The sequence below is a fragment of the Columba livia genome, chromosome 2 (assembly GCF_036013475.1).
Source record: "Columba livia isolate bColLiv1 breed racing homer chromosome 2, bColLiv1.pat.W.v2, whole genome shotgun sequence".
NCBI lineage: Eukaryota > Metazoa > Chordata > Aves > Columbiformes > Columbidae > Columba > Columba livia.
In genome coordinates, this window is record NC_088603.1 from 62,223,992 (window position 1) to 62,245,851 (window position 21,860).

Consider the following 21,860-nt stretch of genomic DNA (forward strand, 5'->3'; position numbering starts at 1 on the left):
AGAGCAGGATTTTGCTTCTGTTACCATTTTGAACATAAGTTTTTACATTATTAGCTATATGAGTTTATTCTTCATTTCTCTCTCATCCTTTAGTTGAGATTTAGTCTACAGAACAAAAGCTTTTGACTGTTCAGATTTTCTAAATATATGTATTTTCTGCACATTAACTATTTTTTTTTACAAAAAATAGCCAACTCTCTTTCTTGTATTTTTTCATGCCAATACAAGGTAGGCTATGAACATTTGTCTTGTCACTGTACCTAGTTTTTCTTCAATGACAGAGCCATTTTTAAAATCCTCTTCTCTCCACAAACATTAGCAGCTGATGTCCTGATGGCACTTTTTCAAAAAAGGCAGGACTACATGTATGGTGTATAATAGTGCTCTTGACTTCAGATTTGAGTTCCTATCCAGATAGGTTTTGGAGGCACATACTCAAAAGATATATAGATACAGATTTATTTATTTGTATATTTGCTACAACTTTTTACTTTAAATACAAAGAATACCCAGACTTTTCAACTTGCTTGTTTTCTCATTGAGTATACTTTTTCGGCTATGTACTGTTTTCATTAGAATAGGTAAAGTGCATGCAATTATTTTTTTTTGGTCATAGTGAAGACACATTTTAACTGTGCTTTCCTTCTCCACAGAGTTCTCTCAAGATTTATCAGGAGAGCCAACTGGAATATGTTAAAATTAAAGAAGAAATAGTAAACAGTGATGCTCTGTGAGTGATGCTTGTTTTTTCACAACGTTTCATTCCCCCTATTACCTCCTTCAGAACTTGGTCTTCTACCTTACCTAGTTATGCTTTCCATTTTGCTAAAGTTTTTATGCTTACGGGTTCTTTGAACAGGGAGTTGATGGAAGAATTGTCTTAAATTTTGTAGCAAACACTTTGAAAAGTAGTATTAGTTCCATTATTGTTGTGTCCTGAAGTAGCTCTTGGTGGTTATTTAGCAAAGGCTTTTAAGAATAGGATGAGGTTGGAGAAGCTGTAGTTTCTCCAGTTTTAAGTGGTTCTTAGTCTTGACTTTTTAACAAAAGGCTGTCTGTTTCTGTTGTGTTGATAAGCCTCTGAGGCCAGTATATAAATGATTTTGCTAAAGTGATCTGCACTTAAAATCAGCCCTTAAAATAACTGCTTTTAAAGAAACAGCTCTGCAGTCTCTGAACTGTCCACCTTGTTTGGAAGTGGACAAGAGGGATTTGGCACCAACAATGCAGAAGCCGTTTTTGCTGTAGTAGTGCAAAATATTGTGAAGCTGTGCCTTGATACTTGTCAAAGTTTGTTCTTTTGGTAACTAGTCACTTAAAGGCATCCTTGCCTGGACTGTATGTGCCTGTTATGTCTTAAAGCTCTTGATGTACTCTCTAGTGAATTTTTCTAATTGGTTTTTGACGCTGTTATACTCCTAGCGTCTAAATCACCTCTGTCAGGGAACTGAAACTTCTCGGTTTTCTGTGCAAAGGTAATTATGTTCTCAAAAGAAAACCAGCTAATATACAGCTGGGTGTTGTGAGTTTGTAATTGTGGTTATTTTCCTCCATGTGCATCACTTTGCATTTATCAATACCAATGATTGCTCTCTGGTCACTTGGAATTCCAAGACCATTCTGCTGTTTTTTGTAGTCAGCTTTTACTTCTGGTTTGTTCCAGCACACATCCCAGTGAAACTCCTATTGATGACTCCTCCCTCGCTCCCTCCCTCCCTTTGGTGTTCCTAAGCTATTTTGGTGTTACCAGCAGGTCAAAGGAGGTGATCATTCCCCTCTACTCAGCACTGTTGAGGCCATGCCTGGAGTACTGTGTTCTGAGCTTGTCTGTACAGGAGAGGTGTGGGCATACTGGAGAGAGTCCAAGGGCCACAGAGATGATCAAGGAACTGAAGCATCTCTTCAGTGAGACACCCTAGTATCTTTACATGGTTTGTGAAACATATAGTACTCGCAAGCACAGCAACAAGCCACTATTATCTAATAGATTGTACAAGCAGGCTAGCATTGTTGTCACCTGCTGTTGTCACTTCTGCCAGACTGCCCTGATTTCACATACAGGTGATCTGTCCTGTGATCTTAATGGCACTTTAGCACAGCGTCCTATCTAAGAGCAGCAGAGAGCAGCTACCCCATTGCTAACTGTGTCTAAAGAGGGAACTGACCTCCCTAATGTGCTGACATACACTGTGTGAGTATAGATATGTCATCTGTCTCCTATCTGTCACTCATATCTTCAAGAAGAAGGATCCAGGGAACTACAAGCTGTTCAGCCTCACCTTGATCCCTGGAAAGGTGATGGAGCACCTCATCCTGAAAACCATTTCTAGGCACGTGAAGGACAAGAAACTCCTCAGGAGTAGTCAGCATGGCATCACCAAGGGGAAGTCACTTGACTGGCCTGATAAACTTCTACGATGAACTGATGTGCCTGGTAGCACTAGCAGTGGCTAGTGTCTACCCACACTTCAGTAAGGCCTCCCCCACTGTCTCCCATAAGAGCCTCACAGCCCCTTAAGCTGTTCCTGTAGGGGCTGTGTCAGCAGACAGTGAGGTGACATGAAGTCTGGTTGGAGGCTGGTAACCAGCCCTGTACCCTGGGGGTAGAGAAGGAGGCCTGCATACTCAGTCCAGTCCTCTTTAACATCTTGGTTAGCGATTTGTATGATGGGACAGAACGTACTCTCAGCAAGTTTGCCAATGACGCAAAGTTAGGAGTGGCTGATAGGCCAGAGGATCATGTTACCATCCAGTGTGAGCTTGACAGGCTGAAGAAAAGGGCTGTCAGGAATCTCAGGAAGCTCAGCAAGGAGAAGTGCAAAGTCCCACACCTGGTGAGGAACAATGACACACACCAGTATATGCTGGGGGCCACCCACCTAGAAAGCACCTGGGCAGAAAAGGACCTGGGGGTCCTGGTGGACATCATGTTGAACATGTGCCAGCAACATGCCCATGTAGCAAAGAAGGCTGCTGATATCCTGGGCTGCATTAAGCAAAGCATTTCCAGCAGGCTGAGGGATGTGCTCCTTCCCCTCTGCTCAGCCATGGAGTCTGTGTTCAGTGCTGGGCTCCCCAGTACAGGAGAGATATGGACGTACTGGAGAGAGTCCAGGGAGGGACCACAAAAATGATTGAGAAATTGGAGTGTCTAGCCATTGAGGAAACACTGAGAGAGTTTGGACTGTTCTGTCTGGAGAAGGCTCGGGGATCTCATCAATGTCTATAAATATCTGAAGGGAGAAGATGGAGCCTGGCTCTTTTCCGTGGTGCCCAGTGTCAGGACAAGAGGCAGTGGGCACAAACTGAAATACAAGAGGTTCCTTCTGACCATCAGGAAACTTTTTTTTTTTTTTTTTTTTACTGTTAAGATTGCTGAGTGACTAAGCACTGTCACAGGTTGCCCAGGGAGGTTGCGGCCTCCCCATCATTGTAGATATTCAGAAGCCTTCTGGACATGATCCTGGGCAATGAGCTCTAGGTGGCCCTGCTCGAGCAGGGTGGGTTGGACAAGATGACTTCTAGAGGTCCCTTCCTACCTCAGCCATTCTATGGTGCTATAGCTATTTTATATACCTTTGACGTTGAGGCTATTTTAAGCAGTAGATCACATGAGTTCAGTAATTTGAGCTGAGTTTCTTCAGAAGCAGAATCCTAATGAATTGTTCATAAAATGAATGTTGGTCTACGGTTACTGTAAAATAATGTAAGTAAAAAATTAGCTCTCAAGTACTTTGGTCCAATCCACCATTCAGAGCCAGGATCAAAGTTAGGTTGCTCAGGACCTTGTCTCGTTGAGTTTTGAATATTTACAAGGATGGCAATTCCCCAATTCTGAGCTTACAACAAGTGTGATAACTTGAGACAAATACGTCCGTTACAGGCAAGCTCTGAAAGAAGTACTCAAAACAGACTGTTCCAGAAGTAAGGTTGCTCACTTAAATTAAAAGGTCACATTCTCTCTAAGGATGAAATAGATGCGACACACACAGTTGTTGCTTGCATTTATATTTTTCAACCTTTGAGTACTACAAATATAACCACATTATGTTTTCTGTAATCCGGGTGGGTTATAATGCTGGATGGATTCTGCTTCTGAATGCAACTTCTGTTAGCAAAGCTTTTCTGAAGTTGTGCATGCATCTTAAAGACTGGATAGGAGCTCAGGTTGCATAATATAAGAAGAGCTCTCTCCAAATGTATCATCTACAAACCTTGCTTTTTGTGAATTACTAGTTTTAACATCTACCTATTTTATTTCTTAATGTAACTTCATGTGTTGATGAAATCAGTCAGCATCTTGCTGCACGTGTAAAAGTAAATATTTTGTCTGGAAATACCATTGCAATGATAAATGTTGGCAGTTAGTGTCTGTCTGGTTATTCAGATTCTTAGTTGTTTGTATCATGGAATTTCTGTCTTGAGTTGAAAGGTACCTATAAGGGTCAACTCCATATAAGTTCAACTCCCTGCTCCTCACAGGACTACCTAAAACTAAACCATATGACTCAGAACATTGTTCAGATGCTCCTTGAACTCTGACAGGCTTGGTGCCATGACCACTTCCCAAAGGAGCCTGTTCAGTGACTGACCACTCTCGCAGTGAAGAACTTTTTTCTAATGTCCAATCCAAAACTTCACACAGTACTCAAGGTGGGGCTGCACCAGTGCAGAGTAGAGTGGGACAGTCACCTCCATTGGCCAGCTAGCTATGGTGTGCTTGATGCACCCAGGACATGGTTGGCCTTTTTGGCTGGCAGTTAACACTGTTGGCTCATGTTCAGTTTGCCATCAACCCACATCCCCAGGTCTCTTTCCGCAAGGCTGTTCTTCAGCTTCTCATCCTCCCACTTGTACATATAACCAGGATTACTTCATCCCAGGTGGAGAATCTGGCACTTGCTTTTGCTGAATGTAATACAGTTGGTGATTGTCCAGGTCTCTAGTCTATCTGGATCTCTCTGTGCGGCCTTTCTACTCTCAAGGGAGTCTACAGCTCCTCCTAATTTTATATAATCGGCAAACTTACTTAATGTACCCATTTGTCCCCTCATCCAGATTATTTATAAGAACATTAAAGAGCATTGGCCCTAACATTGATCCCCGTGGAACCCCACTGGTGACTGGCTACCAGCCTGATGTAACCCCACTTACTAGAACTCTTTGAGCCTGACCCCTTAGCTAATTGCTTACCCAATGCATCATGAACTTGTCTAGCTGTGTGCTGGACGTTTTGTCCAGAAAGATTGTTTAGGATGCCTCAGTTTTTTGGTTTTGGTTTGGCTGTCGTAAACATCTGGATATTCTGAATAAAAAGCTGTGGGACATGAGTGATCCTGAAGGCTGTTCCTGGTTATCTCATTACTTAGGTCTTATTGATTGTAAGCAAGGCTTAATTGTTCTTAAGGAGTAAAACTAACCTGCCTGCATTGCATCATAGAAATGCAGAACAGAAACCAGTTTTCTCGGATTGTGTTTATAACTTCAAGTTATAGCTGAAGGTATATTTATGTACCTGGATTAGTGGATTGACTCTCTTAAGAGCAAACTCTGCCTCTGTAACAGATACAGCTGTTTATGTGAGAATGTCACCAACATGCCACTAATGTAAGTTTTCAGTTTCAGGGACACATTGGTCTCACAGGTCCTGGATCTAGGAAGTATGTTTTCTCTGAAATGGCTAGATTTACTTTTTTTCCTGGCTTTTCATGCAACATAGTTCTACACAAAAATGACGTGTCAATGTCTTCTTTTTAACAGGAGAAAGAAACTGGAAACAAAAGTGAAGAAACTTGAAGGTAACATTCTACATTGTGTTACTGTGCTGTTTTCCTACTCTGTCTCTTGATTTCTTTTTTATACAAAGAAGTAATTGCAACTTTCTGAGGCCTCAGGGAACAAGGCATGGCAGTACTGTTTGGTGCTGAATTACATCAGCCCTCCTGCAAAATGTTTCTTGTTGAGGATTTTAGGCACATGGTGTAAATGAAGTAGGAAAGGAACTTCTGGTCATGAAAACCTCGAAGGATGGAGTCTGTCCAGGCAACCTGATGCACTGCATGACTATCTCCATGGTGATAAAGATTGTTCTTAGGGCCAATTGGAAACTCTGTTGTTTCCACTTAGACCTGATGTTTCTGGTCCTCCCACCATGCACCACTGAACAGTGTCATTCCATGTTCTTCATGCTTCCTTGTAGATACAAGAAAGCTGCTCTTGTATCCCTTCTAAGTTTTTGTTGTTGTTTTGTTGTTTGTTGTTGTTGCTTGTTTGTTTGTGTTTTTCCCTCTCAAACTAATTAAGTCAAGTTCAATGAGCCTGTTTTCGTAGGGCTTGTGCTCTAGTGTTCTAATAATCTTGACAGCATTCTTCTAGTCATGTTTATGATAATAGTTTTTCCATGATTATTTTTGTCAGCTTACAACCTGAGCTGCTCTTTCCTTTGATATGCTCTCTTCTATGGCCTGATCTGATCAGCAGGCAAGCTCCATCTGTCTTTTCTCTGCTGTCTGTGTATATATGTCACCAAGCTGATCTTTCAGGAGTTCTCTCAAGTGTCTAACTCACTTGAGAATTTCTCTAGGAACCGCACATTCAATCCCCACTTACCTGTCCCATACTCTCTATTCCCATGTATCTTCACTCTTCCCAGCTGTCAGCTAGACATTAAGAGATAAGTGTATGGGGATATAGTGGAAGATTGGCGAGGAGATTAGTTAAATGTAAATACGTTCAAGTGACTTCCACCAGTCTGTAGAAAAAGCACATACATCACACTAATTGTTTTACTGGCCTTGTGTGCTTGATGAGTAGAATCTCTGTGTTAGATAACATAGGCCTGTGAAAAACTCTAGGCACCTTATCACTATGAGATTCCTGCTTTGTTGTGAGAAAGAGCAGGAGGCTGCGCCTGCCTGAAGCCTTGAAATACAGGCGAGCTCAGCATGCCCAGTGATCTTCCAGCAGGGCTGAATTTACCTGCTCCTGCGTCCCTGCTGGTGTCACCTTTGCCTAGTAGGTTAGGCGTGGCTTCGGAGATCCCCCAGTAGAGAGGCAACTAGAATAAAACTTGCTCTTTGCAATGCATTCGTGGCCTCTGGCTCTTCTTACGACGTGCCTGCGTATGTGTACACAGGTAAGGTACTTTTTTCTGTGCATTATTCTTGAGTGCTCTCTTTCTAATGCATCTTTCTAATGCAGATGGCTATGGTGTCTTTATCGTTGAACCAGAACCCACTTTTAAATAATAGAATAAACACATGAAAAAAACATTGCAACTTATTCTTAATTTTGTTCCCCTTTTTCACTTGGTATATATTGCTCTACAGTGCAGTATCATTACAATATGACCCCACTCTTCATTCTTGCATGTAAGTGAGGAAAGTAATAAATGTATTTCAGTAGTTCAGAACAGTTCAGCAGTGGAAGTTGAAATACTTGTAGGTATGAATTATTGTGTTAAAGAGCCAAAATATAACTTCAATAGATTTGTATTTCACACTGTCTTTTTTTTTTTTCTGCTAATTTGATTTGCAGACTGGTGACCAATGCTACTTAAATTAATTGTCTTTTATGTTGTAGTTTATAACTTGAATTTTGGTTCTCTTTTTTGAAGAGGCTGCAACAAAGCATACACAGGACTTCAGACAACTGAAAACTGAAAAGAAAAGGCTTGAAAAGGAGCTAAAGAAGGCACAGGTAAGACTTTCCTTGTCTTTCGGATGAAGCTTCTTTTAGTGTTTCTGGGGGAAATAAAGGAAGCTGTTAGTATTAGAGATACTGAAGTAGTAAAAATATGGTTTTTGTGGATGTTGAGTAACTAAATATAGCAGTTCACCTTAAGAGATAGAAATTTTCCAGCTGAACCATGACCTTTGAAACGTTGATTTAGATTTCATACTAATTAAGAGTAGATGTTCTACAAACTATGTATGGCATGCAATAAATAATATTAATTAATTTTAACAGGGAAAACTTGATGTTGTACTTAAAGAGAAGTACACACAAGGTAAGTTTGCACCTTTGATTACCTTCAGATTTATGTGTGGTTTTATTCCATTTGAACATTTCCTTCCCCCCCCGCCTCTTTTTAATAGTTAAGCATGCAGAGACCCAGAGTTCAGCTGCAGATCTTACAACAGATATAGATAAAGGTAAGAGTTTTTGTAAGACTGTTCTGTGTGTTGAACAAACCATTATTCGTTTATGGCAGCTGTTATGGAGTTGAGTTTTTGGAAACAGAGGATACTAATAGAAATGCTGTAAAAGCAGATGTGGTTGGTAGAAATATGTTACACTGATGAAGGACTAATGTAATAGATGGCTATTTTCACTTTAGCAATAAGGAAAATACTTGATTTATTAAAATGACTAGTCGACCCTATGCATGTGTGAAATCAAAGGATGTGCAATTTTAAACCAGAATTCAAACACCGAGAAAAACACAAACAATCTGAATGTCTTTGACCCTCATTGAAATAATAAAGGAAGCATGCAAAGCAAAAGACACAACACAGGAGTGTAATCTGCTACAATTTCTATATGTGTCTCTCTAAATCAAGTGGAAATCCAGAATGTATACCTGTTTTTTATCCTATGACCTTTTTTTTCATCCTCATGATCTAGCATGGCTGCTACGAATTATCTGAATCTGTGTAATGGAGTAAAGTCCTAAACTTTCTCTGAAGTACTGAAGTCAAACTTTAAGCAAATTTATTTTTTGCATTTTTGCAGTCTTTTAATATACTGATATTGCTTTTGAATTGTTTAGAAATTCTGAAGGCAATTTTCAGGAAAAAAAAGAACTTCCCTGTTCTATTTCTTTTGTTGCAATATTTGTATGTGAAGTTTGTTACCAAAATTACTTTTCTGAAAAAAGGTAGACCTTGTCCGTTCTTGTCTATCTTGGTGTAATTTTACTGCCTTTTGGATGTTACTAAATTGGTACCCCATTTCACCCCTTACTTTTTAATTAGTGGCAAAATCGGAAAATTAAGATCTGAGCTCTAATTTCAGCTTCAAATAGCAACAAGGTTTTATTAGTAATGAGAAGTTGTTAATGTTGTTAATAGCTGTCATACAAAATTTAGCTGTATTTTTTTAATATGTCTCTTCATAAAATAGCAGCAGTTTGCTGTGGTGTTTGACTTACAGAATTGTCTCAAAACCAATAATCTCAGTTCCCAGTTGTTTGATCTGATGATAGCTTTGGCATAAGTAGATGAGGTGCTTGTGTATTTTGTTGAGTTTTTGGTCTATTTCTCCCTTTCCACCTACCCGTCTTATTCTGGAAGTAGGTTGTTCTGTATCAGCTGGCAATAGTGCTGTTAGTACTAAAGACAATATCTACTAAAGTTGTGGCCTGACAATTAATTCAGATACATTTAATGCACTGTTCCTCCCTGGTGAGACTAAGAAGAGTTACTACTGAGTGGACATAAAGAAAGAATGTGATATATATATTTTCTTCTTAAGAGATTTCTTCCCCCATTTATGTTCGTGACACCTGAGTTGTTTTGGAAAGCTGTTTAATTTCACTAATGCTATGTTCAAATTTGCTTTTAAATTTTACTCTGGGGGCTGCTACAAGTTCTTGCCACTCTCACTATAGAAAGGAAAAGCTAAAGCATTCTGAAGCTGGTCCTTCAGTCTGCTGTGTGACAATCGATTCCCTCAATGGCATCTAATGTTTCTCTTCCTCTGAAGATGAGATGCCCGTATGTCCCTTGTCTTAATTTTTGTTGTGGATATTTTGTAATTTGTTGTAGGCATGTCTGTGGTCTGAGTAAAAATAAAGAAACATAAATTCTTAGCTCTCTGAGCAATTGATGTTTTCCTCCATTTATAAAAATATTTATTTTAACAGGAAAAGTAAAGCTCTTGTTAGAAGAACTCTGGATGTGTATTGACAGCGCAACAGGAAAAAGAGAGAATCAGGAAAATGATCCTGTTATGGGTAAGATGGCATGCAAAGTACTGAAATTTTCTTGAAGCGGTCTCTTTTTCTGACCAAAAAAAAAAAATTGATATGTTTTTTCAGCTTCTGTTCAGGAGAAAGCATGGCCTGAAAAAAGAAGACTGACTGTTACAGAAGGTAGGTTCCAGCAGATGTGAATTTATTAATATGCAGGTGCATTAAGTAAGTCTTACTGGGATATCAGGTTTGTATACTGTTTGCATAACATTTCTATGACAGACTTAAATACTTTCTCTGGTGATTGCCTGGTCAAGTACATCGGTGATTAGAATATTTGAAAATAATTGCAAATGTGAATTTGAACAGCCAAGTAAATTGAAATGCTTTCCTAAATAAAAGCTGTTGTAACCTGCTGTTGCAATTGAGAAATCAATTTCTTTTACCATCAGCTGCTTTGACTATTTCTGAGTACTCAAAACTCACCTTTTATGTTTATACCTTAATTACTGTATCATTATAAACTCTGCAGTGTATAGGTGAATTATGGGGTGCAAGTGCCCTTTTTAGTCCGAAACAAACACATGGTAACATAGATTGTAAAATTTAAGAAGCTGTTATCACCATTTTCTTCATTCCCACCTGCCTGAATATCCATAGGTAATGGTCTGTTACTTTTCATATTTGTGATACAGAGAAACAAACCACCAAATTTAGTGATAGCTTTAATTTTTTTATTTGATGTTCAGTATAACAAAAGAATAATTCGAGTAATTATTCACATGCACATTCACAGCAGACTTGAACTGCTTTAATTTCACGTAACAGCTGTCATTTTCATTCTGCCCTCAAGAGGAATAGGTGCCTTGAAACTGCATTACTATATCTGTGGTTCTCTTTCCAGAGTGTACTTATTAATCTTTCATTTTTCTTCTGTTTTCTCTACTACTTTGGTTTTCTGTAGCTCAGGGTGTAAAGATACTTTCTGGGATAAGTACCCCGCCTTATTAAGAGCTTAGAATGTGACCTGTTATCCTGTCTCCCCACCCTGTTAGGTCTGAAAATTTGCCACCAGTATAGATCTCAATGAGTAGTTTCAGATTGTGTTCCAGTGGAATCCACTTAAGAGGTGCCAAAATATAAGGACCAGCTCATAAGCCAGTTTATCAGCTTCACTCCTGGCAGTTTGTCAGCCTCAGTCCCACCAGTTTAATGCAGCAGATCTGTGGCTTCCATTCCAAAACTCATCTAGACAGTTGTTCCCTGAGATTCTGAATGTGATTTCTTGATCAAGGGTCAATCAAATGACAAGACTAAGCAGGAGAAACTGATGGGATTTCAGGGCTGTTGGGTTCTAGTGTCGTGCCCTTCCCATCTACCACAAGGGGAACTTTAGGTTCTGAGAGCCCTGTCCCATCTTTCCTATTCACATCTCACTCCCTTTCAAAAAAGGAAGCAATTGTCCATAACTGTCCTTTCTAGTCAGTTCCTCTTTTGCTTTTGTTAGAGTGGCTAGATATTGAGGAAATACATCTTACTTTCTGTTGGTTTGTGTTTGGTTTTTTTCCCTCTTTAAGCCTAATCTTGTGGTTCTGCCTCTTATGAAAGTGGCTGTTACCTTGGATTCACAATAGCAAAATGCTTATGGTTACAGATGCAATCTTCTAGCAAAAAAAAGGATCTTAATGAGTTTGCTCTAATTTCTTGTCCCCTGTTATAATGGTTTTATCTTAGAGAGCAAATCAGCTTGATGGTAGTATTGCTGAAGCATCTTTTCCAGAGAATGTCAGTTCATCTGTCTGCCTGGATCTAGCCTGGAATATGTATCAGGCTTTACGTTCACGCTTTTTTTCAAGAAATGTGCCGTTATGAAAGCCTCATAGGACAATGAGGTTTTGCTAAACTTAATTTAAAAGCATTTTTGTTTGGTCTTGGTAGTATTGTTACAAATCTGCCCAGAATAAATTTGACTGTACCTGCAGCTGACCATCAGACCAATAATCTTAGACCATAATCTAAAACATTGCTGTTTTTATAAGACTTCATAAAACTGTTTGCCATGTAATTTGAGCATAAAGACACCTACATTGTCAATGGGCATGGGAAAAAGCATTTGAAGCATCTTGCAGCCTGGTGCCCAAGATTTTGGTAATTTGGATTCTCCAACATTCACTGTTCATGTGCAGGCTTATGATGAGAGGAGGTGAGGAAAGATGGGAAGACCACATCCGGGAGGAGGTGAGCCTCTTCAAGTAGTATGTATAATGAGGTTCTGAGCTAAATCTGGTCTACTACATAGCTATACCCATCTTATCTGATGTTCCTTTTCATTTGGGGATCCAGGACAGGGGAGAAACTGCATGAAGATGTAAAGGAGCACATTGGAGGTACCTTGGTGTCTGCTTTAATACCAGATAAATGGAGATACAAGGTGGTGGTGTTACATGTAAATGCAAAGATAAGACCGAATCCCTAGGAATCTGTGTATGTTTTTTAGTCCTGAGATTAAAGTCCATAGGATGGGAGTGATTTAAGAAGCAGACCTCTCTTCTGTCTTTAAGACCATATTAAATCTCTCAAGATAACATCTGTTGTAGCATTGCACATTCAGTTTCAGGTGTGCAATGTTCACCCTAATTATTCATATGATGGGATATGTGGATTTGCTGTCTTGAAAAACAGAATATTGTCTGTAGCTCTAAATAGTAGCTAGTGTATAAAACATCCTGAAATCCACATGATTGAAAACAGGTTGAAAAATTAAAGGTCATCGTAAGGGCATTAGAAAATTTCTGTGGAGGGATTTTTCATCAGAGAAATATTGCTGTTTGTCCTTGAGAAGTGTACAGTTGTTACGGCCAGGCATTTGCAGTCACTGTGCTGATAGTGATGAGTTTTTGGTGTAAACCAGAAAAGATACTATGGCTAGAGTAATTATTTTGGTAAAATATCCAGCATCTTAATCTGGTCAATTTTGAGAGAAAAAAAGACTTGTTTCAGAAAGTTGCTTTGTTGTGGCTGGGGAGAGAAGAGGATATAGTTTTGCAATGGTTAATTACCCTGCAATGTAGACAATCAGGAGCAAAGATTTGAGCAGTGAAATTCAATTTGTTTAGTATGAAGGCAACTGATATTGGCATTGGATTGCTTATTTCATCTCTGCTCTTCTTTCTCCATTCTTCATCACGGAAGTATTTTATGGTAGTGTGTGTTAGATTTTGATGGTGTTTTCAGATCAGAATAATCTTAATGTTCTCTCAGAAGTGGAAGAAGCAGGAATGTAAGGGTTTGGAGCTATGTGGACTAGATTCCAGGTTGAAGATTTGGAGACAAAACTTAATCATTTTGGTAAGTGGCGTAATGAAAGAGAATGTGATTCCCTGGATAAAGTAAAATTTATCTTTGAGATATGATCTTTGAGAGGATCCTTCTGATGAGAAGGGCTCAATATCAGTAGAGCTTTTAATGGACAAGTTCAGGCCAAAGTGCCAAAGAGTCGCCTGTTTCCTATAGAGAAGTTTACTATATCCTGAACCTTTGAAAACTGCTGTGAGAACTCTTTTTACAGATAGAGGGATAACCATGAGAAAATCACTTCATTTCTAAAGAAATTCAAACAAAGTTATTAGGGACTGAGTTGGAAAGGGGTGAGAAGGATGGAGAATTTCATAGTTATTCAGAAATTATGTCTTTGATCCATCTCTCAGAGGAAACATCTTAGTGGATTCATGTGTATCAGTATTCTTGGGCTCCATATAGGCTTCTGACTGATCTTGGGAGTACAGATAGGATGTAAAGTTCCTGATAACTTCATACTATTGTGTAGTTCACTGTACAAAATAAACTTCCCAGTTGCCTAATTTAAGTTCTTCTAGGGCAAAAATACAGGACGGTGTGTTTCTGTCAGCTTCAATGTGGAGAAAATTCTGAGCTTAGAACTGGTTGGCACAAAGGAGCGTGAAAGAAATCTAAGATAAAATCTAAAATTATATCTTAGAATGAACCACATTCTGAATTTTTCTTCTTTGTTGTTGCTTGTGAAGGATCTTGTTTTCCCTTTGGTGGTGTAATGGAACTTGAATTGTAAATGGAATCTAGGTTTTTCACAAGATGGAAGCTCTATTTGACTGCAGCTTGTTAATAGCTTTATAAAAGTGTGTGATCTTAAAACTTGTAAGATGCTCCTTTGACCAATGGAGATATCAGAGTTTACTTATCTTTGGGGAAAATGAGTTGATAAGGCCCTTTAGGCTGAACAGTTTCTCTGTCCTCCTACTGTCCATTGACGCAACTGAGATTTTGACATGGATCTGCTACGTGAAGTAATTGAGATAAATCTTGGAAATAGGAGTGGATAAACACCAACAGCAATAATGGAGCACACTGTTATTCTTTATTTTTCCAACAAAATGCCTGTTGTGCCAATTAAATCAGTACATCCTCTGTTCAAAACCATTTTGTCCATGAGCTGTTCTTTATCCTGTGAGATGGTACTTGGATGTATACAGAATAGGCTTGATCTGTTGTTTGAATACTACTGATTCTGTGTCCAATAGTATTTGTCAGCACTACAAACGAGATCACACATACAAATGTTGGATAAGAATTGCAAATACTATAGAGTAGGTTCTAGTTCCATGTGGCACACCAGGGTTTTGGAACTGTTGATTTCTGCTGGTTTATTGGAGGTAATCTTTCCTTTTTATAAAATCATAGAATTTACATTTCAGAAAGCTGGGCCATCTTTTCACTTTTAAAATTATCTAGCACAATTGTAATACATATTTAAATTCTTTGTGTACTTTTTAGACTTCCCTGGGGCAATGTGCATGAATAAGAAGTGGGTTACTGTGTAAATGTAAAAAGTGTAATTTGAAAAGGAACAAATCGAACAATGCAAAGTATCGCAGAACATTTGGACATGCTTTCGTGCTGCTAGAATAACTGTGTAAAGCTGGTATAGTTGACATTATCTTGAAAGGGTTGTCAACTGCTCAATGTCTTTCATTGTCTTAGTGGTTCAAAGTCCTTTGTGCACAGGTATGTTGTGGGGGAACCTTACTTCTAAATATTTTTTTTTTAAGGGTTCAGCTTTAACTAAGACACAACATTAAAGGCAAAATCCTGTACAGTTAAACTCAATATTGAAATTTAAAGAACAAAAAGCTTTAAAAGCATATGTGTATTAAATCATAAAACTAGGAAATAGCTAAGAACTAACTTTCTGTGTTTATGGGAGGGTATAACTGTAACTGGCCTGCAAGTGCAGCTTCTGGCTCAAAGCTTCAAGTTGCTTTAAGCTGAGAATCACAGCCTGAGTGGGGAATGTCACTGTATGCTTGTTTTGCTTTTCCCCAACATCAGTTACTGGGCCATAAATCATTGTGCTATATGGACCTTCAGTTCTACCCAATATGGCCCTTCCTGATTGAAAAAGTTAGGAAGAATAGTCTTAATGATCTTAAAGAGCTGATCTCTGTAACAAAAATATTTCTGAAAGTGACATTAAATGCTTCTTGTTCCTGGTCTATGAGAACATCACTTGAAAAGATGGTAATGCATTCTTATTACTATGTTGTATTACCTCTATAAAGAATTTTTCTTTTTTTTTTTAAATATTGGTGTGTTTTAGAAACTGTTCAAATCCACCAAAAGGTCAGGAAGTGTGATGGCAAAACGCTACCACAGTATTCTTCACTAGAAAGTGCTGGAAAGCAAAATTCTGTAACAACCATGCAACGTCAAGTGAGTACCGAGCCTTTTGGAGATGACTGTGTGGAGAACAGGACTACTGAAGAATGTCTGTATGGTGGTGAGGATAAAACTGTAGATGTGATAATACAGACAGATGGGTCACACAGCAATTCAGACTTAACCGATCAGGAGCTAAAGGGCCCAGGTGGAAGTGTGATGGATATATTGAATTGGGCCAGGCCTCTCCCTGCTCTGCTTTCTCCAGTACAGCTTTCACCACTATCTACACAGGTGAGTTTCAAGATGTATCTGGCTTGGCACTACCTTACTGCAAAAATAATGATTTTATATTCCTGGGCTTTTTTATTTTTTTGAGTATCAATATTAGTTACTTATGCACTGAAAGGCTCTCTGTGTGAGTGTTTAGATCCATATGGATACTCTTTACCTTCTAGCATACTGCCTGTGAAAGGAGGCAAAACAATTTTCAGAAGTATATTTAAAACAAAGTTATCCATGTCTCAACTGCTGTAATAATTTCTTTTGCCAATGTTGCAGACTTACAGTCCCAATTCCTGTTGGGTATAAGCATGGCTTTCATAGAAAAATTCCACAGCTTGAAAGCCAAGGAGAACCTACTCAGATATTGTTTTCCAGTAATCTTAGAATGCAACTAGGTAGGTAAAGAAGTCTCTGACTTTTCTCAGAGGTACTGTTTGCTATGAACAATGATGGAGAAGGATGTAATTCTGTTGATCAGCCTTAGTCTCTCAAAATCACTGCATGTCAGGGCCACCAGTGTATTTGTTTAGAGAAATAGATCTTAAAACTGATACCAGGCTTTGGAATATTAACTTTGTATTTTACATTAAAGGATACATTGTTTGGAGAAGTCACAGGCTCCAGCGACCAAGAAGTTGTTTGGAGTGCTTCTGCAGTGGAGGTTATTCTACAAGAACACCAAGTTCAGCATCAGAGTTGTAATGCCTTCAGCGTCAATGAGGAGTGTAACAGACGAAGCAAATCATGTGAGTGTGGTCTTGATGCAGAAATCTCATGTAACCTGAGTTGGAATGAAAAAAAAGTTCTTATCGGTCCAAAGATGTCAAGCAAGGAGGAGAGAGATGCTGAAACAAAGCAAGCTGAAGCTACTACTTTAACTACAAACATGGAAACTGACAAAGATTGTTTGGAGAAGTCTGAGAATATGGAAACTAAGAAGAGAGAACTAACCGAAGCAACAGTACATGAATTGAAAGCTGTTGAAGAACAGAAAAGAGAGAGTGAGGACATGCACAGTGAAGAGGGAGGTTCTTCAGCTGATTCCATGTTACACAGTTTCAAGCCTCAGAATCAGATGGAAAAATGTAGTGAGGTAGAACAAACAGAGGAGAATGTAATCTTAATTAGAACTGGTAGTTACAAGGCTACACCTGAAATGCATGGTGAATTAATAAAAGCAGAAAGAGATAGATTATCAGAGAGAGAAACCGCCAGGGCAGTATCTGTTCCTCCAAATGCTACTCATTTGCCACCTGAGCAGCGCATTTTGCTTCAAGGTGAAGATTCTGAGGAGAAGTATGATGTGTTGATACTGAATGAAGTGGTTGAAAATGCAGTCAAAGTAACTAATATGGCAAGTGATACAGGGGAAAACATAAACCAAGTGATAATTGGAAAGGAAATAAAAGCTGCAATACAGATGGAAGGACTCTGTGCAGAGGCAAGTAATAAGAGAGAGCTCTCTGAAAATGTGTTGTCTGATTTCAGTAGCTCAAAATACTGTGAAATTGAGTGTCTTAAAGACTTAACGACACTGTATGATGGGGAGGGAATAATTATGAAGACTGATGCAGACACTGGAGCTATTGAGATTTCTGCACACTCTCAGTGCTCTGAACTAAAGCATGACAGTGAAGAGATTCTGGAGAAACAATATGTGCAAACAATAAAAGATGAAGCGGACAGCGAATGTGAAGCAGAGGCTTTTAAAGTCTCTAGACATTACTTCACTGTGTCTGCTATTGAAGGAATCAGAAATTCATTCTCTATGGATGATGTAGACAAAAATGTAGGTGTGGAGAGGACTGCTTTGTCAGCCTTTCCAAAAGATGATGAACAGCTCAAAATTGAAGACATGAATGTAACCAGACCTGAGAGTATTGATCTAGCCGTGAAATTTAACAGAGAAAGTGTTCTAGAAATCTCTGAATCGTCAGAGCTACTCCATAGTGCAGAAAATGGAAAATTAGTACATAGAAAGGAGAGGGGACATCTAAAAGGCAAACCACACCAGGAAGAAAATAGTAATAATTTATCACAAGGGAAGTCAGACTTGGAAAGTATACTTGCACTACCAAAGATGAGATGCATTATGGATGCAGAAAGCAGTGTACCTAAGTGTGAATCCTCTGTGTTAGATTTTACAGAAATAAATAATGAAATGGAACAACCTCAAAACCAGTGTAGTACATTAGAATGTCAGTTGTCCAAAACTCAAAAGTTTAGAGGCTTTGAATCTAAAGAGACTGAATTAAAAGTTAATATAGAAGATTGTGGAGAGGAAAGCAGTGACATGTTAGAAAGAATAGATATGATTGAATCAGTATTAGCAGAAAGTAATCTTACTTCTCAGTCACAGTTTGCAAAACCTCTGAATCAGTTATTGGTAACTGAAAATGTTAAATGCGATGAAGTAAAAGGGGAATTAAATAAACAAAGCAAGGAATTGGTGACTGAGATTTGTTCCAGTTCACTTAACTGGGAAGAGAACGTTGTGAAGAAAAATAATACTTCAGAGATCATCTGCCAGCCTACTTCAGAAATGGATTTTAATAGTGGCTTGACTTTTTCAGCTCAAGGGGACTTGGAGATGGTCTGTATAAATACTGAAGAAACAGATTCTTCTGTGCAAATGGGAATCAGCTTGGAATCCACCATACCTTCTGATCTAAATTTCAGTCTTCAGAAAGTTGTTGGTTTTGTCGAAACTGATTTCAGAGAAAAGGCTGATTTTTCCCATACATGGAAAAACAAAAGAGATAAAAATTGTGTTATGGGTACTACACTTAACTGTTCTTCAGAAAGCTTGGAAGAGGGTGCTGAGGTCCTGCCTGCTGAAAAAGGCAACATGTGCAAAGAGCTGGACTGCCCTGAGAGGGAATATGTACACAAAAATGAAGTGAAAATTCCAGATGAGAAGGAACAGTCAGTGGATAAAGAACCTCATGCATCTGTTAAGTCACAGATCTTAGATGCAAACTCTTACAATAAGAGTACTTTTCTTCAAAAGTTTGATTGTCAAGAATCAGGATGCAGGACTTCTATGTGGGAGGTTACAACAGATTCTTCTAGAACTGGTTCACTAATAGCTGGAGGAGAAAGAAAAGAATTGACTAGTTTTGAGGCATCTGGGAAAAATACTATAACAAGGTATAAAAATGATTTTGATATGCCAGAGCAGAGCAATGAATCTGAAGAGAAAGCCTGTTCTGTACAAAAAGTTAGGAATGTGAAGTGTTCTGAATGTGCTCCCATGTTCAGAAAAGAACGGAGAGCTTCCAGGACAATTGTAGTGGGTGCTCTGGAAACTGCTGCAATTGCTGATTCTGATTACCACATCTGTGAACTTCATTCAACAGTGCACCCAGGAAATATTTTGACAGTTGGTCATCTAAAAGCAGACACTGTGATGGATATAGATATACAATGTGAAACAAACACCTTTTCAGATACTGCAAATGAGTTGTCAAGTGTGGTTGGGGAGGGTTATCCTAAAGACTCTCTCTCTTGCAAAAGAGAGTGTGTACTAATAACCTCTGAAAATACCGAGGGTGCTAATAAATGCATAGTAGATTCTAACAGAGCTGGATGCTTCAATGACAGCGAGGAAAGTCTGTTAAAAACTGGGACATCAAAAGAAAGCCTTGTGATGCCAAATGCTTCAAAAAATAGATTACCACTATGCCAGATGTTAACCAGATTTTCAGAAACTTGCAGACCAACTGTAAAAAACAGTAAATTAAATACAAGAATGTTAGCACTTGGTAATTTCTTAGAAAATGATTCTGAAAAACTTCAGTCAAATGTGGAGCAAAGTCTACTACACAGTGTTTATATGGGGGTCTCAGTGTTTGAAAAATATAATAATAATAGTAAAACTTGCACTGCTTGCAACGTAGGAGAAAATAACACTGGTGTTATCCTAGATGGTAGCAGTAGGAAAATAAAAGAAGTAAAATATCTTCCAAATCCAGCCCTATCTGATGTAGAGTGCAATTGTCAGTCACACAGGCAGCCTTCTGAGCCACAAAAACCAGTATTTGAGAAGCTATCTATGTTGGAGTCAGAATCTTGTGAGGATGTTGCTCTCAAAAAAAGCAATGAATTGGAATGCAAAGAACAAGAACCATCTGAAATCTTCACTGTTTCAACCAAGACAGCTGCCCAAGTAACACATACCAAGCTATCAAAGAGGCTGTTTCAAGATAAAAGAAAAACAAAGACTCTCAAAGTTAAACTAACTCAGCCGGTACTTGCAAATGCTGATACTTCTATGCCAGCAAAATGCTCATCTGAGACGATAAATAAAATTAGGCAAGAGATGGGTCCTCCTTTGCCCCCCTTGCTACTGCCTTTGGTTGCTACTCCTCCAAAAGGTGCATGTACTGTGTCTCCAGTATTGTCTTCTACTGATCAATCCTCTTTGCTTTCCCCTCTTGATGACCTTATATCTCCACTACGTGATACTCCCATGCCTCCTCTCATGTCTCCGTTAACAGATACTCCAACATCAAAATCTGCTCTTTTATTTTCTCCTCCCTCATCCTCAGAAATGGGAACAGGTAGAAGGATTTGCTCGTCACCTTTGAAATTTTGTACTTCCATTCCAAAGCACGCGCTTCTGGTGCCGGGAAGATTTCCTCTGTTTGCAGCTGATAGCGTTGCTCCCAGTGCTCCTCCAGAGAACTCTGTGAAAATATTGGACACTATGTATCCAGAGCTGTCTGCAAGGGCAAGGACACTAAACATTCTGAGAGGAAATATTCAGCTTAACCGATGTGCTTTTCCAGACAACCAAAGTTTGCCAGGGCCTGTGGCTCAAATAGGCGGGTTCAAAGCAATTGCGTCTACATCAACTGCTTTTGTTAAAACTGGGAGCAATTTGAAATCTGACAGTAGCAAAGATCAAGGAAAAGATGTGCAAAATCAGCAATTGTTTTCAAGCTCATCAAATCATGTTGAAGAATGGACACTATTGCCAATGTCTATGCCAAGAAGTGCAAAGAGACTGAGGTTGGATAGTGAACCACCAAAGCTGGAGCCCAGTGATATTGCTGCTGTTGGAAATACTAAAAATAAAATCTCTGAAATGCAGGAGGCTTTCCATGACAAAAGCTGTGAAACTGGTGATTCAGGACACAGTTCCAGTTTAGAAGCATCCCTATCAGTAAAGACGGTTATTGATCCTGGCTGCCAGAAAGTTTCTTTGGCATTGAAGAAAATTGCTGAATCCTGTTTTGACTTGTTACCAGTTATTAAAGGTCACGTGTATGCCAGCAATATCTCAAAGATTCCAGTAATGCGAGATGAAGAGAAAGAAGTTATCTATGAGTTTGGTATGAAAAACAAGGTAAATAGCATAGTTTTTTAATTTTGTGTTTTAACAATGACTTTGGTGCAGGTGAAAAGAGTATAAGTATGTAGTATTTGAATTCTCAATTGTTCATGCAGTCTGCAGTGCTGAAATCTTTAAAGGTTATCAAACATCTAAACTTGTATAACTTAAGAAAATATAGAAATTCACAAGAAATTACTGTTCAATGGTGTCCAAGATGCAAAACTGCATTTGAAAATACATTTGTTTTCCTGATGTATGCACAAAACACTATTTTTGCAGAATTTTTTGTAGTGGGTATCATTAACAATTGTAGAAGGAGTTCCTTTAAAAAGTGTGAGGTTCAATTACCTTTTTTCAATTAAATAAGATAAACTGCGTTGTATATAAAGTAGTGGCATACCCTTTCATGCCATGTTTACCTTTATTATTCTCCATCATGTTCAAATGAAGTTTATTGGAAAAATCTTTCAATACTCTGTTTCTCAGTACTGACAGCATCAGTGTTGAAAAAATTCACTTTGATTGCTGTCTTTCTCATAGGTATTTTGTAGTCTGCAGGAGAGGAATTCACCAATTGATAGCATGGTAGCATTTTGCCCTGTTTCAGTTCTTAGATATAACTTAAGTTCTCCA

General features: G+C 38.7%; 1 protein-coding gene across 3 annotated transcripts in view; it reads left to right on the forward strand.

Moving 5' to 3' along the window:
* The window catches only part of ICE1 (interactor of little elongation complex ELL subunit 1), a 38,226-nt gene that overhangs the window by 5,801 nt on the left and 10,565 nt on the right, over positions 1 to 21,860 (forward strand). For 2 of the 3 annotated variants that reach the window (XM_065052222.1, XM_065052223.1), the window contains 9 exons: positions 654 to 730; positions 5,761 to 5,798; positions 7,616 to 7,698; positions 7,969 to 8,008; positions 8,097 to 8,153; positions 9,866 to 9,955; positions 10,040 to 10,093; positions 15,546 to 15,898; positions 16,482 to 21,239. In XM_065052222.1, coding sequence (XP_064908294.1) covers positions 654 to 730; positions 5,761 to 5,798; positions 7,616 to 7,698; positions 7,969 to 8,008; positions 8,097 to 8,153; positions 9,866 to 9,955; positions 10,040 to 10,093; positions 15,546 to 15,898; positions 16,482 to 21,239 — 5,550 coding nt within the window. The remainder of the gene's footprint in view (positions 1 to 653; positions 731 to 5,760; positions 5,799 to 7,615; positions 7,699 to 7,968; positions 8,009 to 8,096; positions 8,154 to 9,865; positions 9,956 to 10,039; positions 10,094 to 15,545; positions 15,899 to 16,481; positions 21,240 to 21,860) is intronic. The other variant, XM_065052220.1, reaches the window with a different exon arrangement.